Source organism: Pieris napi, chromosome 2 (assembly GCF_905475465.1).
Source record: "Pieris napi chromosome 2, ilPieNapi1.2, whole genome shotgun sequence".
Lineage (NCBI taxonomy): Eukaryota > Metazoa > Arthropoda > Insecta > Lepidoptera > Pieridae > Pieris > Pieris napi.
The window spans coordinates 3,936,942-3,964,920 of NC_062235.1; the positions used below are offsets into that span (position 1 = coordinate 3,936,942).

At 33.3% G+C, this 27,979-nt stretch overlaps 2 protein-coding genes across 6 annotated transcripts in view; one reads left to right on the forward strand and one right to left on the reverse strand.

Moving 5' to 3' along the window:
• The window catches only part of LOC125056406, a 68,277-nt gene extending 44,345 nt beyond the window's left edge, over positions 1 to 23,932 (reverse strand). For 3 of the 4 annotated variants that reach the window (XM_047659478.1, XM_047659497.1, XM_047659468.1), the window contains exon 1: positions 1,243 to 1,514. In XM_047659478.1, coding sequence (XP_047515434.1) covers positions 1,243 to 1,292 — 50 coding nt within the window. In that variant the 5' untranslated portion in view covers positions 1,293 to 1,514. Of the gene's footprint in view, positions 1 to 1,242; positions 1,515 to 19,538; positions 19,676 to 23,653 lie in introns of those variants that run through there. The other variant, XM_047659487.1, reaches the window with a different exon arrangement.
• Positions 7,558 to 11,148, forward strand: LOC125056423. Of its 2 annotated transcripts, none has more exons than XM_047659517.1 (4): positions 7,558 to 7,849; positions 9,491 to 9,690; positions 10,136 to 10,295; positions 10,727 to 11,148. In XM_047659517.1, exons 2-4 carry the CDS (start codon positions 9,504 to 9,506, stop codon positions 11,094 to 11,096), a joined length of 717 nt encoding a protein of 238 aa, XP_047515473.1. In that variant the 5' UTR covers positions 7,558 to 7,849; positions 9,491 to 9,503; the 3' UTR covers positions 11,097 to 11,148. The 2 variants fall into 2 exon arrangements, with proteins under 2 accessions (XP_047515473.1, XP_047515467.1); XM_047659511.1 differs by lacking the exon at positions 7,558 to 7,849 and adding an exon at positions 8,346 to 8,700.
• Positions 23,933 to 27,979: the final 4,047 nt, after the last annotated feature.

Sequence of the window (27,979 nt, forward strand, 5' to 3'; positions counted from 1 at the left end):
TCTCAACATGACTGACCTTGACAAATAAAACAATATCTCTGAATTAAATTATGGCATCAAAAATGTCTAGGTTTCTTGTAAGCGTACAGATAATAAAAAACATATATATATAAACTGTATATATTTCATTAAGAAACATTAATCATTAATGTTTCTATATTAGCTAATTTGGCAATATTACATAAACCTACATTTTTTATATGATTCTCGTAACATATTTACATATACACACTTACGATTCTTTTTTTGCCGATGAGAAGGGATGCCTACAAATTCAAACTTAATGACGTGGAATAAGTGATACATGTATCTTATGTTCCATAATAAACATACATATTTTATTTTATACGAATGTAAACTGACGAAAATGATCCGAGGTTAAGAAAACCCCTATAATACCATGTACCAACTTAGTCATTCATACCTGTTTCCGTTAGCTTTCTTAGTTATATTTAATGTTTAATGCCTTTTATTAGCATAGCTCTTGTTGTTAGATCGCAGACACAGAAAGCTAAATATAGTTACTATGTTCACAGATGTGTCCTCTCCATAACCAGTGGGGGGTTATGTTACACATGAAATAGAATGTTACACCACACCTGTGAAACTTACTCCAGTAATACCAAGACATAACTGTTATTATTATCGTTGAATAAGAACTTTTAACCAACTTCAAAGAGAAGGTTTCCCTGTATGTACGTGATATTGTTGGATTTGAGGACAGTTTTCACGTTTCCAAGCACATGCCAAATTTTGTAGGTGAATGTTTGTCCAAAAATGTTTACGAAACTAAGTCATATCGAGGCGATCCTCTTCGATGAGCAGTCATTTTTGTTTAGGCAAATAAGTAGGTTTTGAGATATTGTAATAGGTAAATGTTATTGCCAGATAATGTAAGTATGTTTAATTTTTTTAATTAATGATACCTACACTTTTTTGAAATAGCAATCATAAGATCGCTAGGAATCACTAAATGATACTTATACTAGTTTGAATGTTGTTTGCACTTTTTTTTATTAATGTATTTTAAGGGTATTATTATTAACATGGACTTTTAATTTACTATAACGGATATAGGACACGATTTAAGCGTTTCTTGTTAAATGTTGCTTAATTAGAATGACAGTTTATACTTCCGCATACTTAAATTATTATGAACCGGTATGATTATATAGCAATCAGTTATATGCCCACATGTGGCCACGTCACCTGTTCTCTAAAGTTAAATTCCAGTTTAACTACCTTGAAATGATGTCAATCAAGACTTCCCCCGATGGCGCAGACCACACCATAATACACTATATCACTACACAACACAAAATCCACCTGGGCAGCACCATCACTTAGAAATTGTACTGCGTCCCCGAATGATAACGCGGCCAAACAAAAAAACCTGGGGTCCTAAGAAGGTCGAATCTGGTAATTTTTTTTTCTGGAGAGCTGGCAACGTCGCTTTAAAGCCGGACGGACGCGCGTTCAGTCCGCGCACAGCTCATTGGCCGAGTGTGACGGCGGCCATCGCTGCGCGGCAACCGTTCACCCAATGACGTCGCTTCCCGCATGCCCCGCCCACTCCATTTCCGCCTGTTGAATGGACCGCATGCTAGTCGCGCTCGAGACATCCAGCGAGAAACACGTAAAGATCATCTTAACATAGAGCCGTAAATCATGCTTATAAATAGTTTTGTGTGGAAATAATATTTAGATAGCACAGATAAAAATAAGCACTAATATTAGTAAAAAGTGAAAGTGAGGAAATTATATACCGAGTCTTACCAAATGTTTCTCTTAGGCTTAACATCTAGTTGGGTTGCAATTACCTGCAAAGACAATAAAAAAATCAATTATGGTATAACTTAGAATGTAAATATTGTCTTAACAATTGAACTGCTGAATTCCGCTTGTAACCATTATTCTTAATTAAAATAAATATCTTGAAGTACTCAATGTAGAGCAGTGAATTTAATTCTTAAAGCTCTAAACCCGTAAATTTATATGTTGATCTGATCTCTAATTCAAATGCCTTCATAGACTCATAGTAATAATAATCTTTTCAGCACAACACTCTGCCAATAATTTGTTTACTTTCTAAATGCTATTTTTAAGAAACATATTGAATTATGAGTAATTTTTTAGCCTTTTTCAATAAGCATGACAGGTACGTAAATACCACATACAAAAGTAATAGATAAATAATCAAAAGAATACATTATTGATATAGCTATATTGATACATAATAATACTATTAGTCCTATACTTATTGGTATGGTATTTGAGCAAAATATGCATAGGCCATAGGAGATTTGATATTATGGCTGTTAATATTTAACATAAAAATTCAAAATCTACAATCCCGTGGTTTATGGCTACATCACTACGATAATATATTTGGTTCTAACATTTTTTAAGGACTATCTAACTCAAATCAGACGATACCACTAAAAAATTAGGTAATAAAATTAAAAAGAATGAATATAACGTGTCCTGACAAATAAAAGCCAGTTGAAAAAACTCTCCATAATATTGGTAACTATTTTTATTATTAAGGGAACTATATCCAAGTTGTATTACAAATTATACTGCTTTTCGAAGTGGTATATATAATCTAGTTTCACTGGCTTTAGTCTTTTACGTGGCCCAGAGTACATCAAAAAGTAGTAAGTTTACAAATCGCCCTAAGAAACTACTATTACAGATTAGTTATTAATTAACTTCGCTTATACATGATACTTTAATAATAGGAATAATAATATCAAACTTGTAAATTGATTGATAAGAAGCGAGGATTTTACTAGCGTCTACTAAAAATAATTTCTCAGTAATTAATTACACATTTACCAAAGTCATAAATATTCCAACTAAACGTCCTTTCAAGTTCGTGTGTACAAAATGCATTGAAGCGTTACCGATTACATTAGCAACACATTATTATCAGTTTAAAGGAAAAACAATGTTTTTATTTTAAGACTGGCGGCGTAACATCGCGCGCCCGCCATCAGAATTCGTAATGATTGTGTACGCGGTGCGACAACGTCGCGCAGTGTTTGGTCCAGCGTACGACCGTGATGACCGCACCACAGACGGCAAGCCTAGTTTTCTCTCAAGAGATCAAAGTGTAGAAGTTTTCTCTATTGCTAATTCAACTACCTAACGATATACATATCATCCATGGGCGGCGGTATCACTTAACATCAGGTGAGCCTCCTGCCCGTTTGCCTCCTATTACATAAAAAAAAAAAAAAAAAAAAAATACATATATACAACTATATCGTTGTGTATACGTTTTACTTTGTATAATGTTGAATTGTGCCTTTCTCTAACTAGTGACACTACTTTCGTATGATAATTGTATAGAAATCTTTAAAATATTTTATTTTTTAACAAATGTTGCAAAATATACTAACACACAAACCACATAATTTCGCCATTATCAAGATATTAAATACGTTTAATTATAAAATGTGTCGATTTCCAGTTATTTCGAATATATAGCGATTTAAGGCACTGATTAAGTCATACATGTGGAATTTTGTCACATTGTCAACTTCAAACTGGTTGATTGCGATCTTCCAAATGCTCGCTTAATATGTGCGAGTAAGGTTAGACTAAATATTTTATATATTTCACCTGTTACAAAAAAACAGTAAACTAAACAAAATTTGCTTTAAAAAAAGTACTACAAAACACAAATATACATTATACATACCTAATGCTCACAATTCAAACCACACTAATAAATGTACGACATACTAAAAATAATTGTTTTCAGCCGGCACCTACAATCTGCATAATATGTATTCAGTATTCACTTTTTATACAGTCTTTTGAAATAAAAATAATTAAAATCACTGCAGTAATTCTTTAGACAAATAAGCTGCTATGCAGAATGCAGATGTTTTTATAAGTATGTATACAAACAAGTACAACACGTCCGGTGGCTGTATCTACTATAGTGCTTTTTATAAAACATACAGGGATGTATTCTGTTATGAGAGGCTTCATAGTTCATATCCATTTGCAGGTCTATAAATAATAACCTAACCGCAAAGTGTGACGTACGAAATATCAGTCGTGCTTCGACTCTAGGACAATTGCAATGTAGAAGGATTTTAAATTTATTCTGAGGCCCGAAACTCCCTGATTTCGACTCTGGCGACCCCTTAGTAGGTATTCTGATCCCGTGTGGTCGGGTCAGGTTGCGCCGGACGTGTACACTTTCACAAACACACTTTGTTGCGAATTGCAGCTACTCACTATATACGATACGTAACATATTTAAATATTATCTTTTTAGTTAATATCAATAATAAGAAAAATGTTTGACTTATGCATTTTTTTCTAGAGAACTTTAGAAAGCAATTTATTTTCAATGCCTAACTTTTATTTGTGAATACTTGAATTGATGCACATCTCGTGAAATGAACTTATAATAGATTACATTTTTTTATGATATCAGACCCAAATCGCCTATTATTATAATGATTATTAAATGTATCATTTAACATACAACATATATTTTTATAGACGGCAGTATGTCACGTAGATTTTGAATGAACTTTTCATAAAATACAAAATAAATATAGGGCACTGGCACTCAAATGAACAAGAATTAAGAGCGCCATCTTCGAAACTCTCCTAGCAAATCGTTGGCACACACTAGTCATTAAAATTAAAATATGAATATTTGTATGTTGGAATAATCCAAAAAGGATGTGTTATGTGAAAACAGAGACAGTAAAGCCAATGAATGGCTGGGTGCCAGGAATGTGTACGAGTGATTCTCGGAACGTAACGATATAAACTTATGATATTACTGCTTAACAAAAAAGAGATATTAAGAATTATGAGTCACGGTTTTACTATTTAACTTGGCATGCTCACGTCGCGTCGATTTCAATGTAGGAGATAGGACTGTGTGCCAAATGTATCAACCTCTGTAATGGTAATTCTAACTGCAAATGATGTAAACGCCAAGATACCTTTTTAATTTTAGTTCGCCTTTAAGAAGTGATTTTATTATTACTAAGGACGAATGAAAGAATTCCGTACTGTGGATATTATATGCTATAAATAAAATTTTACTCAAACTAACGTATAGGGACAAAAATGTGTGTTAAATACAGGACCGACCTGTTTGATAGGTATTCACTGCAATGACATCGAACTAGTTTATCCAGACAATAGTACAACTAACACCTTCATCTTTCTCACGTAACAAAAGAAAAGATAACGTTAACAGTTATTGCTTGACGTGAAATTCTGAGAATTTTTTTTTAATGGCACGAAGTACAATCTGTGGTACAAATTTTTGTAGTTGTATTATATTGATTAATGATAAGAATATAATTAAAAGGTTGATAAGGTTGACAAGATACGAGTACCTACTAATGATTTCATATTCCCAAAATCTATAAAATAGTTATCAGAGCGACGTTATCAGCCGTAATTACAAAATACTTTATCAAATGAGAGAACAAAGCACAATTCTTATTTATTGTTATTTTACAAAGGCAATGCTGAATGAATCGTTTTCAACACAACGTAAGTGCGGCAACGTAGCTATCGAGAAGTGCGGCAACGTGGCGCCACGCCAGGCGGTGCGGACGGGGATCACGGTACGGCAACGTCGCTTCACTGATTCAGCAGTTACGTGATTACAATATACATTATGTGCTAGTATAAACACAGTTTCTATACGTATATAAATCTATTATAATGGCATATAAACAAGAATGACGTTATATTTTCGACGTTTTATTGTTATTGTTCGTTATTGACACAAAAGATACATAGTAAACTGTAATATGTTATTTTCAATATAACTCTACTTCCATTGTGATTTTTCAATAGTTCAATTTCGAATCGTTTCACAAATTCATTTTGGAATCCTAGTGTGTTTCCACCGGGTGGTATTTTCCTCACGTTTGCCATACCTGTTTCTGCATTTTTGACTTATTTAAAAAAAACAGAAAGTGCATACTTACTCATGGACGCGAACTTAAAGATCACTTAAAAATTTTCTTAATTGCGATTTATTCGATTTAAAGATTTTTAAAACTTCCATTAAATGCACTACATCAAAATGAATATACAAGATAGGATACACCTTACACCGCCTTACAGAAATAAAAATGTTTGCATAATTTTAATGATAGCAAAGTATTCTGTTTTGATCAATATATATGTATATGGATTCCTTATATGTATTAAAATTTAACCTTCAAACTATATTAATGTAAAATTACTACCATAAATAGAATTTTATTTTTTTTAGTATAAGAATATGAGATAGCAGAGTCATTTGTTAAATAAAATAAATAAATAGAATCTTAACGAGTCTGACTTCGATTCGAGTTAAAATTCTTTTGGTTTCCAAGCAATGATGCAAATGATCAGCCTATAGACCATTCAGAAATAAAGCCAGAAAATTAAAAAAAAAATAGCAAGTAGCCTTAACATCCGCTTTTTTTAACGTATCTGTTACGATGAAAATAGCTGCCATAAATGGTAATTTAAATAATGTCTATGTAGTTCAAGTCTTATTTTTAATATACAACACACTTACATACATATATAACCTGGGCTGTGTTAAATATGGCTATCAAGTCTCAGTCTGCAAAACCATGTGATCATAAACCTTAAATAAAACAAGTCAATGCAATAAATGCATTTTCACACCAGTTTTAGCACTCTCACAGAGGAATAAATTAGCAATAAATAATCTCGATTTACGGTAATATTTCTGTTTTCGCATATCGTGATTTTTTGACATGCAAACACGATGACACACCAATTATTAACAAGTGTTTTGTTATTGATGATAGGTATAATATTTGTATTATATAAAAGTTTGATTATGTTTGTATGGAAAAAACCGTCGACAGTCATGATTTTGTTTTTATTTGTGCATAGAAGGATTTGTTACACTATAGACGTGGCATGTCATTATTCTTCTTATTCGTAAGAGTATTAAGGAGCATTTTACCATTAAGTATTTAAAAATAAGCAAAGAAGCATGTACCTAGATGTGTACCGACAATTGAACGGATGTGCATTGTTCGAAGCATGTTCAAAAAAATGTTGTAACAAATGTCGAGAATTCTCTCAATTGCTAAGTTTTCTCGCGATTTCATCCGTCATGCGCTGATGTAAAATAACTAATTATTCGAATGAGATACGCAATGTTATTATTTTGATAATTTATATACATATTTTTGCATGAAATCAGTGTCATGAGAATCTGTTATCGAATTAATGCAATACAATTTAGTTCGAACATATTAAAAATAGCCCCGAATATGTATTTAACCTTGAATGGGCGAGTAGGGCACGACGCACGCGTCCCAGACGAACAAAAACGTAATTGACTTGTACACCAATTACATATGGCTATAATGCTTATAAGAAAAGACGATAGTCAGATGCTCTGTACGCCTTTAGTCGTATCTAAAAATCGTTCGTAATTAGCCTACAATAAACAAACTCGTGCAATTTAGCAAAGAACAGGCGACGTTGTCGAGCCGTCCGCGCACAGTGCGACAACCTCGCATAGCGGTATCGGCCGCCCGGTGCGGCAAAAGTACGACGCGACGTTGCCACACTTCCCCACGTCAATATCTCGTACTCGTACCCACGCGATGTATTTTGGAATTACATACCATACTTACCGCAAGGAAATTACATACCAAAGTTAAACCTAACTATAGAGGTCGAAGAAAGGATAAAATTCTAAAATTATTTTTTTACAGCTAAGAACCGTGGATAACGCGTAATTTTAATTTACAAAATAAATTCCATGAAGATTATTTCGCAAAGTTCTAGAGATTCGTCACCCACGCAAATCTATTAGGTAATGAATTTATTTTGTATGACCGAGAAGCAAAAGCTAAACAAGCAATAAATAATGCTGAACATATAATTAAACTTAATAATTATGAGTCTTCGAATACTTTGATTTATGAAGGCACAAATCATCACAGCGGTATCAAATTACAATATTAAAGATTTTCTTGCTTAGTTCTTCTAACCGCTAGAAATATTACTACAAAATACCTAATACACAATTAAAAAGAGATTTCTGACATCATATCAATAATAATTAAGACGATAATCAATAATAATTAAAAGAAATTCACATTACAATCAACCTAATAAATGTGCCAGTTTAATAAGCAAATTAAAGAGACTTTTACAGTTAAATAATAATGTTTTGTTATGAAGAGTCCAGTACTTAAATATTCTTAATTTCTTCATCAAGAAAAATAAGGATAATGAAGTATCGCTAGTAGTTGTTGTTGCATATAAAAACCATTTATTTTAATTTGAATAAAAGCAAGCGTAGTTTTGATAAATGTTTTCTGATTATATTTTGTTATTTAAGTCTGATATTTTAGACCATAAAACAAATTTAGCGACGAGTAGCGAATGGTGCGACTAGCTCCGTTGGTTTATTTCGTAAGAACCTGCTGGGGATCGCGACGCAGACGCGCGTCAGTCGAACAGTGTTATTTTGTGTGAGCGCGCGTCTTTTTCGTCGCACGTTCGTCGCAAGTGATTGATTTTGAATTTTAGGGTTTCCCTAACCTGTTTTCGTATTCACGATTATAAAGCAGTTATAGATGGTTATACACGTAGGTCTATATTGTGCGCAGTGCAGAATAGCATAAGTTGGTGACCTTGGAGCTAAATTTATATTGATAAGTATGAAACATTATTTTATAGTAGGACGCAATAAACACATAGACATGTGAATTTACCAGAGAGTTGGCTACAATAATTGATAAATAACTCACGTAGTTAGAAGTGGTTTTAAAATATACTATACTTAAATCTATTTGCGTAGCCATAATTAGTTATTGGTTAAAAAGACTGGAACTTAAATAAATTACTAAAGATTCAGTCATGCCAATATATTTAATCTTCCCAAACTTTACTGACGTTGAAGCTAGAATATAATAGCAGTTTTCTTCGGTGTTGAATTGGGAATCAAAGTTTAATTTAGATTATCACACCATTGTTTAAAGCTGTGGTTTAGACTCTACTTAATAATATACACTATTCAATTATAAAATCTCGTCTTCAGATTAGATTAAATCTGTAGGTATTTATTTACTCAAGCGTGGTCGAGACAACGCCTGAGAGATAATTTAAAATATATAATATTTAGCTTTATATAGTATGAATGGTCATCAGTCGAAGGGAAGGGCGAATTAAAATTAAACATAAAGATATTAATTAGGTTATTGTCATACTTGTAACTACAGGAATAAATTATTAAATAGTAAACAAACTTTTATAACGTTATGAATAATCAAACAATATTTGGTATGTCGGTTTAATAATAAAATCTCATGAAGACTTTATAAATATAAAATTAGTTATAACACGTAATATCTTAAGAAATATCAAACAACCATGGCTACCGCAGATATAGCAACAACCATCGTTATAAAAAAACAATATAAGAAATAATTTAGTTTGCTATTCATAGATAGTGGATCAGAATGCGGGATGAGGAGTTTGCCTTTAATCCAGTAAGACTGATCGAGGAGGTTAAAAAGCGGCCAGGCCTGTACGACCAGGGTTTGCATCCTTTAGACAGGGAAGACAAGTTGAGGCTGTGGAAGGAAGTTGGAGCTGCACTGTGTTCCCAATGGGACACATATGACCGTGCCGCGGCCTATGATCGAGGTGTGTTCATCAAATTCCCCTTGACTGATATTCATACCTATTCTTTATAAGAGAGCGTTCAAGTATTACGTAACAAATTTTGGGGGAGGGGGGTCCTCTTGTAAAACGTTACGATACGGGGCGGGGATTGAATTACGCGTTATTGTTAATATTATTATCGACTTTTCAGTACTTTACACCACATAATGGTAACTCTTAGGTATAAAGACTCACTGGGTGGTCACGAAACGTTTTACTATACTTGGGTACAGAAAAACGTTACGGCGCGTTACATGGGGGGGGGGGGGTGTCAATAATCGTGACGTAATGAAGCCAGAGTTGAAGGCATCCAGCCTTCAGTTCTGGTCGTTGATTAGAATTGGTGAATTAATATTAAATTATTTGTTAGTACATACACGCAAAAGCCTTGCCAATTTGTGATTGAAAAATGCTATATTTTTTTTAGTATTACAGCTACAAAGGAAATGGCGTTCCCTTCGTGACGCATACAATAGGGAATTACGTTCGCGGAAAACGGGTGTCAGAGTACATAGAAGAGTTTACGTTTACTTTAAGAAGTTAAAATTTCTTGGCGGTTTCGAAGGTGAAATAAGCAGCGATTCGGAGTAAGTAATATTATAATAGAAAGTATTTTCCCTACCTAGCTTTGTATTCATAAACGTAAAAATATCTTGATACACTTAGGTATATATACTTAAATTTATTTTTAATACTATTGCGGATAGGATATTATAATGACTAGACCTTCTTAGATAGCATAGCAATTAAGGAATTATAGCGCATTAAGCGTGTTCAAGTTAATTCTACCTCGGAGCACTGAGTAAATAATTAACTTAGAATAAGTTTATTCTCCTGCCTTATTTGCGTACAAATTAGAATGGTAAATAAATATGTACGCGAACCTACATTTAGATAGTAATACAAATAAAGAAATAAACGAAGACCTAATCCGTGGATAAAAAAGAGACTACTAATAAATGAAATGACCTATACAGAACAACCAACACCCCAAAAGTTATTTAATTCCTCATTTTAGACATTCTAATTGTGCCACCAATGAAGACCTACCGGAAGAGGATAGCACTAAAACAGAGCCTGTTGAGCCTACACGAAAAAAACGGAAAAAGCGACGCGTCAAAAAACCGAGTTCCGAATTTGCACCAGAGGAGGTGGAAATGCCAATATTTCCAGCAGACGTGCCTGACGAAAGCGACAGTGATAAACTCTTCCTTCTGTCGTTTCTGCCTGAGATGAGACAGTTTCCTCTTGACATTAAAATGTGGGCGCGAGCTCAGATAGCGAACGTGATGCAGGAGGCAGTCACTGCGCATATGTCAAAAGTATTTCCCAGTTCTTCTAACGAACGAAGGTTTCAGATCAAGCAGCCGAGAGATAGCTTTGATTAACTTACGTTTAGGTACAATTGTTGTTTAATTATTAAAAGTTATTTTGTTTAAACTTTGTTTATTATTTTAGGATATTGACAAATTTTAAGAAAAATACAAGTTTAAACTCAAATAGATCTTTGATATTAAGGTATGATATTAAGTAGGATATTTTATTAATATATGCTTTTTTATAATATCTATAATGTAATAAATAAATAAATTTAAACGTACTTGTTCAAATAACAAAAACGCATTGTTTACGATTTGAAGTGGAAAATTCCATTCAGCTACACTGACCTTTTTAAAATTAAAATTTAATAAACAGCAATTATTTTAATATCAAGTGCTAACCAACTACATTAATTTAGGTATATTACATATATATAATAATAAAATATAATACATCTTGAGATTAATGTGTAAATAGTATCAAAACACGTTTTTAGCGAACCATTATCATATTTAAACAACTCATTTTATTACTATAATTTCTTTGTCTTACAAACTTTACTAAAATAAATTATATTCATTTTTAAAAAGAAACAAAACTGAAAAAACATTCGCATGTCTAAAATTTGCTATTTTCAGTTTTAGAGTCTGTGGCACAGTACAGGTGGCATATTATAAATTATGTCTTTATTTACCTAGATAAAGAATTCTTTGTCCGTAAATAGAGCGCTAATGTAAAGATTTTTTTTAAATAATTAATTGTTCAGATTTACATACTTTCTTTTTGACTTAAGAGAGATTAACAGTAGGTACCTCATGCTTGCATGTATTTGATACTGAAAATAAAAAAAGAAGCTTAAGCTCTTAAGTGTTTTTAATCTGAATTTAGCACTTACGGTTAGTTTCATAACAAACTTTAGACCGCCTGAAAACTTTCCAGCGCCATTCGTGACGCTATAAATCCCTTTATTTACAAACTTTTCCTATTACTTTAAACTTTCCCAGCCACATACACACATAGGCAAGCAAAAAGAAAGGGGTAAAATCACAATATCGTTATGTTAGTGGAACATTTCTAAATTTCGTCTGGCTAGACAGCGTCTGTATTAATTATAATAACTAAAAGCATTCATGTGTACGACCTTAGCCCGAGAAAAAGCGTTATGGACAGTCAGCAATCATCAATTACTCACTAAAAAAAAAATGTTTTATATAATTAGGAGAAAACTTCTTGCTGTATATTCAATGAAGATGAGATCACCGACCTAGCTTCATCTCACCATCCCACATCACTTGGAAAGCAAGGTGAATGCAATGATTATTTTAAGAAAAATAGTAAGGTGTAATAAATCAACCCCTTTTTACTAAAACTTTGCAAGATTCAGTCAACTCGCAAGACAAGTTCTTTCACGTATAAATCTTTGTAGGTATTTATTATTCCTTAAAATAGTAATGAGCCATATACATCAACTTGTTTGATTACTAAGGAAATAACAAGTTTACGTATCATAATTATTTCTTGATAAGTGATTATCCTTATGACTCATTCCTATCAAGTTTTTAAATACCACGCGTTTTTCTCAAATAACAAAAACTAAAGCTTTGTAAAATATTAATTTAATATTAACTTAGTATTCTGAAGTAGTTCTCTGATGGGCGATATCAACAGACAAAGGGCGTAAAGAGCAGACACGGAGGGAAGAACCTAGTTACATAACTAAGAAAGAAGTAGATCAGCGCAATGAAGCAGCAGTACGCAGAGGCGTAACGTCAGACGGCAACAAGTCATAATAAAGCGGTGTGGCAACGCGCGTTTGGCTCAGGCGCGGCGCGGCAACCTCGCGATCGATACAGCTGGGGTGAGGGCGCGGGACCGGCTGACCCCTCTCATGCACTAGTACCAGCTCCCGGCTTTAGCTTTAGCAGGACAAACTAGTCGGTTACTAGGTTTTGCTTTCTGTCAGACAAAAAATGCTCGTCTCTTTTAATGTGGTAAGGAAAATCACATCAAAACTCGTTCCTATGTGTTGATGCAGATACTTTAACCTTTTGTATAAATTTCTGGTATGCTATGGCTATGGCTATTAGTTGAATGTAGGTTAAGTATTTTAATGGACATTGTGAAATTTATTGTTGAAGCTCAGTTGGACTTTATAGGTCGTCCTTTGTAAAGAAAACATTACAAAAGAATTGTCTTGGAAGTTGGTTTTACACAGATATTATTTGCAAGCAAGGAAATAAACAATTTTGAAACAGGTAGTTTTTGGAAGGCCTAGCTACCTCAAGACGTGACTGAAAACAACTTTGAAATCGTTTAAAGAGGCAGTCACCGAACACATACAATCTGTGTTGGAAACTGGAATCTCGTTTATATGGTCACCAGTATATACACGAGTTTGTATGTTTGACTTTACAGAAACCCGTATATGTGGACTCAGTATCACCCTTTAGTATTGAAGCCGGCTCTTTCATTTTATCATATAAATATAATCTGAGCCCGTGCAAGTGGAACACAGGTCAGTAACTTTCTTGTATCTTTACTACTATCTCTCTATATAACGTAAAGCTATGAATTTTTTTTTTGAGATTTTATGGATTCCATACAGTAATTTTGCTTAAGTAATGTGCGTGGACTTAATTGTACTTAATTGAATTAAAATTGTCTTAAATATCGTCTCTTATTAATTTATACTTAACATAGTTCCTTACGGAAAGTCTGAATGTTTTCGTTACAACTCTATACTTTCTCAGACGCCTTCTTTAGATCCGTTCGGGGCCCTTTTTTGTGGGAATAATTGTCAAAATTAATATTACAATTAGATGAATGAAAAAAACATACTAAGAAGTACATGTCGACAATAACCTTGGAGTGGCACGTGCCTACACGGAGAAATCGATACCTATTGACGGCGTCGAGAGCACATCTAGGATATATATTGTAGACGGGACCTATTTATTACCTACAACACCTTATAAGGCAAACATAAGTGGTTAATATGTGCATAGCACGTTTCTAAATAAATAAGAGCAATAAATATTAAATATAATATTCAATAATTCCAGTTAAAACATCTTTTATTCATAACATAATTATTTGTATCTTTCTCAATAGTAAATTGTAAAAATACATTTCACTTTACAATATATGTATTATGAATTGAATTTGATAAAACAAATTTTTCCAAGTAAAGTCTAATAACCTACTAATCAAAATCATATTTCGTACTTAGATATACTTGATTCACTATGACAACGAGGAAAACTTTTGCGTTAAATGAAGATTCTGGGTGATCTTCCCAAGTGAAAACCGCATTATTTTCGACAGACTTTATTCCCTAAGCAAGTAAATAATTAATACGTGAAATTGTGGGCTGTTCGTGAGAAAGTTGAAACGCGAAACTTTTAATTATACAAAAAATTCAAGCAAAGTCCGTTGCTTAAATGGTAAATTGGAGTGGTTCGTGGCTATAAAAGAAAACTGGCACTTAAAAGGGTGCGATAGGATGGAAGCCGACTAAGGCACGCAATTTTACGAAATAGAGAAAATGCGCCTGATAAACTTGGGAACAGTCAAGATATTTGAAACCTTGCTCTAATCTTTATATCTCTTCTTATATATATAGGTATACGCGAGTCTTTACTATACATTATAAAAAGGATATATAATTTTTATTTATTTATTATTTTATATTTTTGCATATACGTAATACTTTCATCATTAGTTCTACATTAGCAGTAGCGGTCCCGGAGTAGCAGGCTATATTTATTTCCAAACATTTTTTAAATAATTTATTTCAATTTACCCGTTTCAACTAAAATTTTACCTTAAAACTAATATATAGTTTGATTGGATTATACGTAAATGTACATGTTATGTTCATCGAATTATCTAAAACTATACGACCGGTATTTGCTACGTGTGGTACATTTTTATGTATGGTTTCGTGAGGTACGTAAAATCTTTGTCAGGGATAAACTAAGATTCCGGTTTTAAGGCCACGTCATTGGATTTAAGAATAAAAATTATGCCATACGACCTACAAAAGCATCTTTTTAATCGAGACCATTTGATCCTTGAGCTTTTTGCCCACACATCATCATCAATCATCAGCCACTGATGTGTGATTGATGGATCAACATTAATCGTTACTTCGCCGACAAGGCACTATGATTGTTCCCTTTATTTAATTTGTTAAAAATATTATGTTGGTTGGTCCCATATAGGATGTACAATGATTTGTAATGTGAAAGCAAATACAGTTCACACTCGTCATAATATGTCATAGTAAGCGAAGCTGTAGGGACGGTTTAGGATCAATATTAAAATCACCATAATTTGAGCTCAGCTCATTATATTCAGATATTCCTAATACAGAATACGAATGAAAATAATATTGTATGAAACCTCAGTAAATACGATATAACAGGATAGCGCGGACCGGCAACGTCGCTTCGGGGGAGCAACGGATCGATACAAGTTGGTTCATTCGAATTTCCAGTAGAAAGTTTGTGAAGTAAAAAATATGCCAGCCTTTTTAGGTAGAGCAACTTTAATAAAATCATACTAAGCGAAATGAGAATTTAAACTAGAAACTATTGATGCAATGATGAACTAGTTTAACGAATACATATCAAACGTAATTCATCGAACGAATAATTCAACAAGGCAATAATAATGCACACTTTTCTTTTTTTACTAAGATAATTAATCATGGAAATAAACAACTGACTACTACTATTTTTTTTCAAACAGCACATTTGTAACTTCTCATATATAAGCTAATTCATTCTTCTATTTGTGACCCCGTTCCTACGAAAATAATCTTTATGAGGCGACAGTAGAAGGATTTAATGAAAAATACTTTTGGGCCAACTATTTCAGGTTTGGGAAACATATACACGGTAAATATCTTCTACTAAGCAAATACGAATATTCGTATTTGTTGCATCACTACTTGAAACCATAAATATGTATGTAATTTAATCTATTAACATAAATCTAAGAAAATATAAAGGAAATAATTTTCACGTCAATTAAATTCAATAGTGGGTGTAATTAAAACGTACATCTTTCTAGCCTTAAAAATGACAACAGTTGGTAATAAAAATATATTTTAAAACAGAAATAATAATTGTACTTATAGACACAAAGATCCCTACTCATGTAAGTTTTAATAAAACCGTAGTTTCCTTTATATAAAAATTCAGTAGCATTTGAACGTGTAATGGAAAAATCGTGGCTGATAATATATCGTACAGAAAGAAAGAGAGTGCCTTTACGGCGAAACAACCAATTAAGTACAGAATCAAAATTATGGAAACCTGTATTTCAACTTGTTTAATTGGTTCGACCGTTATTGAACGAATGCACCAAGGGTTTGTCAATATATTTTTAATATTTTCTCTTGGGAGCAGTTAAATGTAAAGCTATACAAGAAGTATATTTATAGCTGTATTACTAGCAACTTCGTTTAACTGTCTCGCGTATGTTATTACATTAAAACACTTCGTGTGAAAAAAAATTCCTTGTATATTTAATTATACATTTAATATTTTATCTAGAAGAGAGTATATGACACAACCATGGTTGTTTCTTGTTTATTAAACAGAGGACTTTTGTGATTTGAATAATGATTTAAATATTACTCTAGCTTCCCAACATCGTAGATAAAGCATCTTTTGGTACGCTGTTATACAAGGAGATATATAAAAAATGCTATATCTATCCTTCCTGTATTAACAAGTTATTAGTTAGTTTTAAAAGAACACTGTATAGGTACTATTTAAACTTTTTATGGGTTAAAGCACTTTATGCAGAAATAGTTACTTGATAAAGTCAAGTAACAACATAAAACTTATTGTGACTATAAAGATATATAAAATGTATGTTCAAGCTTTTCTAGTAAAGAATAACCGGCATACGAAAAAATATTTTTATAGCACATTAGACATGCGAAAAAAATAAGTTAGCGCCACTCGTCGCTTTCCAATGGCACCGCAAACAAGTCGAGTGGTGCGGGGCGGCAACCTCGCACTATGTACGACTGTTGCACGGCGCGGCAACGTCGCGCGTTGTTTCGCGTGATACAGTTTCGTGATCAGCTGTATCGCCTACTCACAGTTTTATACGTATAACGTAGTACCTATAACATAGTTCGTTCGGCCCTTTGTAATTGATGTTGGCGTGAATTTAAACATTATGTAACTAGCATTAACAGGAAAAGTTTTATTATATGTAATATAAATACGTGCAGTATTAAAACTATGATAAATTCATATCATAATAAATGTCTCACAGGGTTAAAATATCAATGTTAGTAATAAAAAAAATATCCCAGTAGGGACAAAAAAGTACATGATACTTGCATATGATTTCAAACTGCAGCAAAAGTTCGAATTATCTTTACCGTCTCTAAGTAACGGATATTTTTTATGGAACGCCATCGTGTGACTTAAACAATTAAATTGTTAAATGCTGCTTAAATTAATATAGCATTCTCGTCTTAGTTCGTGGGGTTGAGTCCCGCAAAAAAATTGGTTTGGTAGGGAAGGACAGAAGGCCAATTTACAACTTGCATTAATGAAATCGTGCCCTTCGAACACAATATTATGTAAAAACAACTTTTAGTTGGGCTATTGGATATTCTGAAAACGATCGATGAATTTAAATAGCAGTGACTTGCGAGTTGCGACCTAGATTCTCCAAATACACTTTACACGTCTAGACCTTTTAAAAATTACACTTCCGCTTAATTAATGCAATATAAATATTTTTAGTTAAAATAATTATCATTCAATTGCCGATAAAGATTCTGAAAACTAAAAATACAGCAATAAGCAATTTTGCTGCAATAAATAACAAGTGGCCACCTTACGTAATACCTCCGCGTTTTTTGTCTTGACAGAAATTGGTGGGTAGAGAATTACAGACAATAGAGGTCACATTCAAAGACATTAAAACTACTTCTTGTTTTAGTAATATTGGCATCAAGGCCTTTAAATCCACGCCATCCCTAAACATAGCCTCTCTGGTTTCAATACTTATATAGACTAGGCAGATCTTGGATTTACGATATCATAATGCCAATGACATATATAACATATACACTATTAAACCAAATCTCAGATAGTTGTGTCCAGACCAATAGTCCTGGATGATATATACACCTAACCTGTCTGTGTCCCGGATACACCACGCAACTGACAACCCCCGTGACCTCAAAACTCGATTGCGTAGAACAAATACGTGATAAATTTAAACGTGTCCTCATGCTTATAATTACCATAAGACTATACGAACAACAGTGTGTCATAAAAGGATTTTAACTAAATACAAAGATAAAAGGTGCGTCGACCGCGCGATTGTTTGTGCCATTATCGAAAGCATTCAAGGTCACATACTAATGGCGATATGTGACTACCGTTGTTATGCTGTCTTTTATTAAAAGATTAAATAAATGAAAGAAATTTAACATTAGCTTTTAATTTCCGATAAGGTAGATAAATATTGGCGATAAAAGAAGTTGTGCTTGATGTTGTTACAAGACAAGTTTCCATAGCGTGGTTTGCTTCCAAGTTTTATTATATTGAGTTCTCAATAGTATAACCACATTTCAATACTTATTCGCGGCGAAACAAGTTTTTGAGTTCAGACCCATTATAAGAGGGAAATATTTTTTTAAGCTGGTTTCAAGAACGATTTAAGAATAGATTCATGCTTAGCAACGATCTAGAAATACGTGCCCTTAAATTTGAGAGAACCAGACCCAGACTGCTTCACGACTGATTTGAGAGCGACCGCCGATGCGAAAACCGCTGTGTGAGTTCGAAAAGTGAGTTACAGAATCGCAGGGCAGATCTAGGTTTATTTCTAAAATTACAAAAAAAATTGGGAGGAGAATTAAATAGTAAAGCGATGGATGTCTTTTAGTTTATTTTGACAAGTTTATTTGTGTATATTTTTCTAACGGATTTTAAAACTAGCCAGTGGCGCTACAACCTTTTAGTTCTGGGCCTCAGATGTCTGTATGTTTCGTAAACATTTGTTTTTACGAGTAGGCAAGTAGGTGATAAGATTTTTGTGCCTGACACGTCGTCGACTTTATGGCTCTAAGGCATGTCGTGTGTTAGTGAGTCGTACGCTGAATCCACTTTTTTTTTTTGATATCCGAGGTCGAAATGCATTTGCGCATCCCCTGAACAGGGGTATGTGGGACTCGACCCACGCCAAAATCTCTGCTATTCAGAGACTGGGTGAGCAATACCCACTAAAACCGCCTCGAGTAGTTCCGACAAAGCCACGTTACAGAGGCTCCGGGGTCGCTGTCGCATTCTACCGGGACCTCAACGGCATGTTTCACTCAAAAAACCTCCGGTGCAGTAAACACTACATAGGAGGTAGACGCTGAATCCACTAGGCCAACACTACTGAATGACGAAAACTTACAGATTCTATTCACTTTTACTATAATTTAAGATCTAATGGCAAATTTAAAAGTATAGTTACGTTACCTGTGCATCGGCTGAGTCCGTGTATATTGCGCCATGAGACCGCGGCCGGCATGGCTAGCGGATCGCGCGCATACCGCCGCTAGCTAGCCATCCTGACACACACACTCACAACACTGCACGCACACACCACCGATAACCTGCAACAAACAACACTTTTACACTACACATACAACTAGTCGTGATTTATCAACCTATACACTAAGTAACAACAGCAATAAAATTATCAAGAGATAAATAATTACTATTATAAGTTATAACGTTCAACGAAAAACAACCCAACAACTGGCTATTCTCAGTAGTCACTGTTCAGCAACAGATCTTGAATAATAAATAGATTTTGTCAGAATAAAAGGTTAAAGAACAGTTACATTAGCCGTACATTGAGATTATATCATTTCAAAGGTTATTTTACTCCTATTAAATATTAATAAAAAATCTACGAGTATCTAACACATCATTCATGCATTTTGTACCTACAGAAGAGCTGTATCAAGTCGACAATACTATTCATAATCTCCGATAGATTAGTGTCGTGATTCTTTACTTCTACATTTATATATTACTACTAGCTGACCGGGCAAACGTCGTTTTGCCATGTATATCATTTATAATAAAAAATAGGGGTTGATCGTAGAGGGGTGAAAGTTAGGGGTTGTATGTATTTTTTAATGCTGTATCATAAAAACAGAAAAAAATATCTAAAAATAAAATATTTAGGGGTAGTCCACCTTAACATTTTGGGGGATGAAAAATAGATGTTGTCCGATTCTCAGACATACCCAATAAGCACACAAAATTTCATGAGAATCGGTCGAGTCGTTTCGGACGAGTTTAACCACAAACACCGCGACACGAGAATTTTATATATTAGATACACATTCGATGAAGAGTCTTTAAGATTTCTACCCAGTAAATAAAGCTCGTAATTCCTAGAATGGCAAGTATTGACGTCACCTGACAGGGTATTTAATTAAAGGAAAAAAAAACGCGTCACATCTAATACTGTTTACACAGCCGCTAATGCTTCCTAATTGGATGTGAGCATTGTAGAGGAAGCCACAAATAATATTGTTCTCTGAATCACTACACATTGTAATGATTTTATTTAATGGAACTAAGCTAATTCTGTATTTTCTAGTCCAACTCAGAATGCCTTCTAAGTGGAACTTCAGGTAACTTCTATTCCATTAACAAATATTGTACAACAAGTACCTTTTAAAAACACTTTATTTCATAAAGTTTAAATTTTATTATTATGAGCCTAGTGCAACAAATTTCTTGTAAGGATGTTAAAGATACTAAGACATGACCAATAAAGGATAATATTATAAACAAAAAAATTAAAAAAAGGTTTTACTATTTTGATGTATATTTAACAAAAATTATCATCTCTGTCAGATACTCAGCTAAAAAAAAAATAGTAGAACATTAGTCCAATGTTTGCATTAATAATAATTTTTTTTTAAAGACAATTCACACCAATTGACCTAGTCCCATGCTAAGCTGGTGAAGCTTGTGTTATGGGTACTAGGCAACGGATATACATACATATTATAGATAGATAGACATATAAATACATATTTAAACACCTAAGACCTAAGCACAACACCAAATGCTCATCACATCGATGTTCGTCTCAGCCGGGGATCGAACCCGGGACCCATGGATTCGCAGTCAGGGGTACTAACCACTAGACCGTCACTAGTCGTCAAAATGTAATCAATAATGGTTCATTGGGTATACTTACAGGTCTCCCTACCATAACAGTTTTTTCAACCAGTACAGAGGGACGATCATAACCTTAGTAATATTTGTAATTAAATGTAGTATATTCTATTTTATTATACTGTATTTATATTGTATCAAAGATTCTCATTCATTCCCAATATGAGAAATTTTTGAATTAAAAACTTACATGGCTAAATAATATCCTCAATAATTAAATAATAATATATCTATAAGTGTGAATATGGTACAAAAAAAACACTACATAGATTTCAAATGTTTATAGAAGGAACAAAGAAAAACCCGCAAAATTAAATGTCATATACATAGATAGCTCAACAAATTTAGATTACAAATATATCTTTGGTATTTTTATACATATTTCGCTGGCGTTTGGCATCGTGCCATCTTCTGACATGACTAATGTGTCCTATGTATTTATAGTTTTGTTGGTTCTATTATATATAAAATTATGGGCCTAGCAGGCCTCCATACTTCTAAAGAGTTACTAAGAACCAGAGGTCCCATAAATATATTGTTAAATAATACGTTTTATAGATTATTACGGTTATTTATGTAGACCACATATAAACCGCCTTCATAGCTAACTTTGTGACGCAATTGATTAATTAGTGCATTGATTCGATAAAATTGTATATGATAAGGGCTCATGGCTGTATTTCACAGTACGCGAATTACTTTCAAATCGAGGCACAATTATTGTCATATATTTTTGATGTTTTTGTTGTTCAATATGGTCCTATAATAAAACAAGAAATGACACCGTTAACATATATTTCACATAATTACGGCTATCATTAATTATCTTTTACTTTAAGATACAAGTTTGTTTAGTCAATACCCATGCAATACGCGTATTTTATAGAGTACATTACGGCATCTTCGATCGAATCAAACTAGGATTTCTCAATTTATATTCTAACTGTAATCTAGACGTATTCAATCGTATAATTAAAGAGAAAACTAATACTAGAACTAAGAACTAACATTATTTCGCGGTTGCTTTTTTGTTTAAAGAGTAGGAGATAGTCTAATATTTAAGGGGCACAATTCTATGTATAGTAGAAGCGTAGTCAAAATTGTTATTTGCATATAATGTTTGAATTGGGGCAAACACTAATTTAAGTTAACAACAACTACGTTTAAGTTAAAAAATACTACAAACGTGTTTTTAACGTGGTCTCTGGCAATCTCTAAATGCCAGCAGCAATTCTGGTTTGAGCAGTAGTATAATAGTCTCTTTCTGTTCTGATGCATTGTAGACTACGCCTTTACTGACTTAAAGACTTATAATTTATACAATACCTAGTACGTTATTATAGATTGGTTAAGACACTTAGAGAGAAATTTAGAAACAATATTTAGAGCGAACTATAACTTCGGTAGGTACCTACCTATATTAAAAAGAATATACATTTTGACGTGAACGCAGTTGGACTTCGTCAAAAATTAATTGGATTTTGACATACGGGGGTCATAGGTCTAAGTGTCGTTTCTGAATCACCATTATATTTATGATAACTACTGATATCCTTTACCTATTTATTGGCTTTTCACAATTTATCTTATTTACCAAAATGTCTAGAATTATTATTTTTTAGTCGCGAACTTGATTAAAACTTTTCTTCTTCCATTTATGTTGTACAATATTTTTTTAAGCGAAATGTAGAATGTATTTATTGAACAGATTGTCTATTTTTAATTTGAGTACCTACCTCGTTTACATTTTCGTTTAAATGTCAAATAATAAAATAAAGTAGGTACCATACAAACACACAATTTATAATTTAACACGACATACTTTATCAGTTCAATGTAGGTAACTACTATAAATCTTGGGAACTTTATCATAAATTAAAACACAAATACCTACTAAACATTATTCTATAAGGGAATTACGTTAATTTTACTGGTATTTGTATTTACAATTGTCGAGAATAACGAGGCATTCTAAAGGGAGTGAGAGGAGTGTCCTTGAGCAATTTAGGCCTATTCTATGAGAGGAGTCCGCCTGATCGTTTCTAGATTCAGAGTCGAGGGTATCGACTGCAGTTATTTTAACCACCAAAGAGCATTCGGACAAAAATAACACAGCCACCTCATGATTAGCTTATCGTCTTACATAACTTATATGCACGTGCATTTTCGTGCAATGATGTGTAGGCCTATAGCCAAGATTTCAGTATCGTAACCGAGCACATTGTAACAAAAACACTACTGTCATCTATTTACGCAGTTAACCATTTCGCGTTGATGACGAAATCTATGAAAGTGTATGCCACACTTTTCTAACATTTCTAAAGATTTATAATGCACTTTTCTAAAACTTTAATTAAAATATGAGATAGTAAGCGTTTTCCTCTACATACCTTTAAACCTAAAACGGATGTAGAATCTTCCAAACGGGACTTCGTCACGATTCTCACACGCGCGGCTACAATTTATCACTTTTCTTTCACATAAACTAATATATAAGAAATATTTAACGACACTTTCTTAGATTACCACGTGTTACACGGTACTTGATACGTTTTGAGATTTACGAAAGTCCATTGAACTGTTTCCGATGAAATTTACGTCTAGCGAAATTATAGGTACGGAGTGGCAACGATGTATAGTTTGTTTCGCAGTGCGATCGCCAGGCGGCGCGGCTATGTAAGGGGGGCGGAGCCGAGAGGGACGCGGGCGAATGAGTGAGACGGAAAATATTGGCATTCCACGTCGAAACCCGCAGGAAAAGTTTGATCGCAGAATGTTTTTTGGGGTATTATAATTGTAAACCTGATTATCTAGAAGGTTTCTACATGGGGATAGCTTGCGGATGAATAGTCTGGTGAGTTGGTGACCTTTTCGCGGTATCACGTCACCGCGGGTGGCGATAACACGAGGTCGTCGGTCGTGCGACGTTGCCGCGCCGCGCCACGTTTTTTGTTCCACGCATTAAGATTTAAGACGGCGAAATCCCTGTGCCTACCTACCCGGTTATGATAAATCCCACACCTCTTGTTGCCTAGGCAGACTATAATTTTCACTTTAGCCTAAATCACAACTAGTATATTATTTTGTATTCGTAGAAAACTATTAAAGTTCTAGCCATTTAAAAGTATCTAAAAACATAATAACCATTTAGACATTACTTATTCTTTAGGAAGTTAAAGGCGTAGGTCACAAATGTTTAATCATCACAGGAATTATTAATGCACTTAACACGGCCTTCATAGCACTGTGAAAGTGTCTTATATTCAAATCATGGTCAGTTAAAGCAATAACTCCAGAACTTTCTATTGCTGGGTCAGATATCAGTAGTAGGTAAATAATTAATCCAATTTTACTATTAAATATCCCAAAATTAAGGCACAAATAATATTTATGTTTTAAGGAGGTTTATTGATTTAAAAGAATAATTGAATTTGAATTTAAAGGATTTTTTCTATTTATTTATTGTATACATATTACCTAATCTGAAATAGAAAAGATGTTGGTGTGGTGGAAACACAAACTGGACACAGTTATTCTGTCCACCAGGACGTCGAACATATTTCAATAATTGACTTATGTACTGAGGCCAATTGATCACGTATCCGTAAAATTTACACCTTCAGGATCGAATCCAGGACATCACAAAGCATTGCTTCATCGACTGTTTTGCCCCCCTATTAGAGATAGTATTTACTTACTTATAGACATGTAACTTTTATAGTGGGTTTCGTTGAATAATTTTTCTATAATGTATTATTATCGATTTCGATGTTCTTCAACTTCGCATGAAATGAAACATAGAATTGAGAAACACATACAACCTAAACGTAATCGACAGTTCTGTTATTAAAATACATATTGAAAACGGCATATTCTAGATCCAACAACTATACTTTATTAAACAACAATTTTAGGGCTGTCACATTGACCAACATGATCGAAACATACATACATTTACCGCCAGATCTACGGGTGTAGTCCGAACGAGAGGAACTGGCAATGAATTCTCTCGCCACTGTTTTTAATTGCCAGTGTTTTGTTTTACAAAATTGTAAGGAGCTGCAACCATGACACCCACTGTGGCTCGTGCAGGAATTGGTCCAGAAACTATGTTTATTTTTGGTATTTTATTGTAGCAACGCGAAATTTGATTTGTAATTTATAATTATGGTCATGACCACTAATGCCAGCGTTCGGCGAATTGCGATTCAAATGATAGCAATTTGTAATTCCCTACATTACCTACACGTTTTATTAGTTATTTAGTGTATATGTTAACGTAAAATTGTAAAAACCGTTAGATTGTAATCTATCGGTTCTCGGTATTCGGTAGATTGTACTACACTAACTTAGTTATCATTCAAACTTCTTTGGTCAATTACAGATTAATTTTACTTCCCAACAATTTCATATAACTACCGAATAATAATACGTTAAATTGCAAGCAGTATGTTGAGTTGACAATCTTTCGACAGTTTACAATCTCCCGAGATAGATTACAATCTAACGGTTTTTACAATTTTACGGTGACATAGACATAATGATACATCTAAATACTAAAACTAGAAAACCACAAATTTACCAAGCTTTAATAATAATATTTAGGACTAGAGTTAAAGATTTTAATGTTGTTTGGTATTTCTTAAATTCTAATTATAATAAAATTTAATATGTCATCTTTCGATGACACTGTTTTTGTAATTTGCGAGTAAAAGATTAATAGGCGGGTTGCTGTTACGTTGCTTGCGGCATTTTTTCTGATAAAAGTTTTTGTAACTATTTATCACACATATTTACACACGCACAGAATTCTATTTACTGCCATAATTAGATAATAACATTACATAGCCATTTAAACCAGGGCTTATAAGTTTGTCAACCGATATTTTTCTCGTGACATTATAATATATCGTCGGACAACACTTTTTAGTACAAATATTCCAACTCCATTGGCGTATCATGGGATTCATTTGACCTTCACGGAAGCGGAGCCGTAATTATAACGTTCACCTCCCCGAGGACCCTCATTCCTCCCCTTTCCCACCCTAGTGCCCCCTAGCGCCTGATTTAATTCTATGACTCTATCTATGTTATGTATGTACATAGAGTTCGTCGCAAATATGATATTACATAATATATTCAGTACGTGAAAGAATTCGTAACTTATAGACTATGCTTTAGAATTAAACTTTTTGTTTAAAGTTTGGTCTACTACTACACAGAATATGAATCTGGCCCAAATAATGTGTACGTGTCCTGGTGGTTGTAATATAGTTACGACTAACAAAGCTACTTTTAGAAAACACATTTTTAATACATAATAATTAAATTAAAGTAATAAATTAAATTGTTCTGATACCTTAATACGTAGGTATTTCACAATTGAACGCCAAAATTATATACCTATGCATTATAAATCTAGTTACGTAGTTTATAGGTGTGGCAAATATATGTATTGATATTTTTCTATTTCCTAAGGAAAGTTTCCTTAAGTTCGACTACCAAAGACAACTAATGAGTGTGTAGGTGTCTCATCTCATATTAAGTACCTACTAAATAAACACTATTATTTTTGTATTGATCGAATATTTTGCATTGCTAATGAACAAAATGATAAAATAGAACGCCAAGATTTTTTTCTTTTCCAATTGTTATTACCTATTTTTTTTTTGGTCCTTATATGCTTCGATTCCCGGCTAAACACGATTTTCTCGGGCTGGTAGGTAGTAAAGGCTTATTAGCTGAAATATTAATAAAATAAACGCAGATTCTTCTCCAAGTAGGTCCAATAGTAGATTATATTTGGACTTTACCATTTTAAAGGCAAAAGTAAGTTCTAAGAAATGTATTTGCTATAACTTATAAGCAACAATTATTTTTTTCTCTTCCGAGAACCGAGTCTAGAGCCGAAGGCGTGTCTGTGGAACTCACTCAGCCACGTCAAATATCTTGGAAAAAGATCAGGTGCGGTGAATGTCTAGCACGCCGCTGTAGAATACACTAGTGCGGCAATGAATGCGAGCAACAAGAAGTGCGGCAACCTCGCATCGCGTAAGGATTGTATTATACGTTACGTTCCAGTTTTAGACTGCTATTTTTATTTTGAATTTTTATAAACTAGCTCCCAGCTAGGCATAGCAATGAAGCGGCTTACGATATATCTGTATATACACATACACACAGGATATTCTGTAGTTACATTTAAAAAAGGCATTGTTTTTCTTTATTGAAAACGAATAGGAATAGATTTCTTAATACATATGACGGGATTATGCCATATTATACTTAGGTTTTATTTCGTTTTTTAAGCTATACAACGAATAATTCAAGTAGGCTTGCATATTTTTTCACCTGAATAGATGTTGTGTTATATTATATACAATTTAAAGAAATGCTTAACATAGCCTGTATCAAACTAATCCTTTGAACGGTTAAATGGACATACACGAGTACAGTCAAAACCGGTTATAACGACATTGAAGGGACCGTATAGTTGCCGACGTTATATCCGATAGTCGTTATAAGCAATGTCATATATTATATATACACAAGTATAGTTCATATGTATGTACAATGTACATACAAGTTATATTATCATAGTTATCTATCTAGAATAGGTAGGTATGGGTTATAATATGGTATGTTAATATTATAATATGTAAACGAGTCAAAAAAGAAACAAAAATATTTATTACGAAATAATTAGGTACAAAAGT

Excerpts from the sequence above, each read along its gene's own strand:
- LOC125056423 (XM_047659517.1), top strand. The coding sequence starts at position 9,504 with ATGCGGGATGAGGAGTTTGCCTTTAATCCAGTAAGACTGATCGAGGAG. Across the intron at positions 9,691-10,135 it reads TGCCGCGGCCTATGATCGAG|TATTACAGCTACAAAGGAAA; the intron begins GTGTGTTCATCA and ends TATTTTTTTTAG. Across the intron at positions 10,296-10,726 it reads GAAATAAGCAGCGATTCGGA|ACATTCTAATTGTGCCACCA; the intron begins GTAAGTAATATT and ends TCCTCATTTTAG.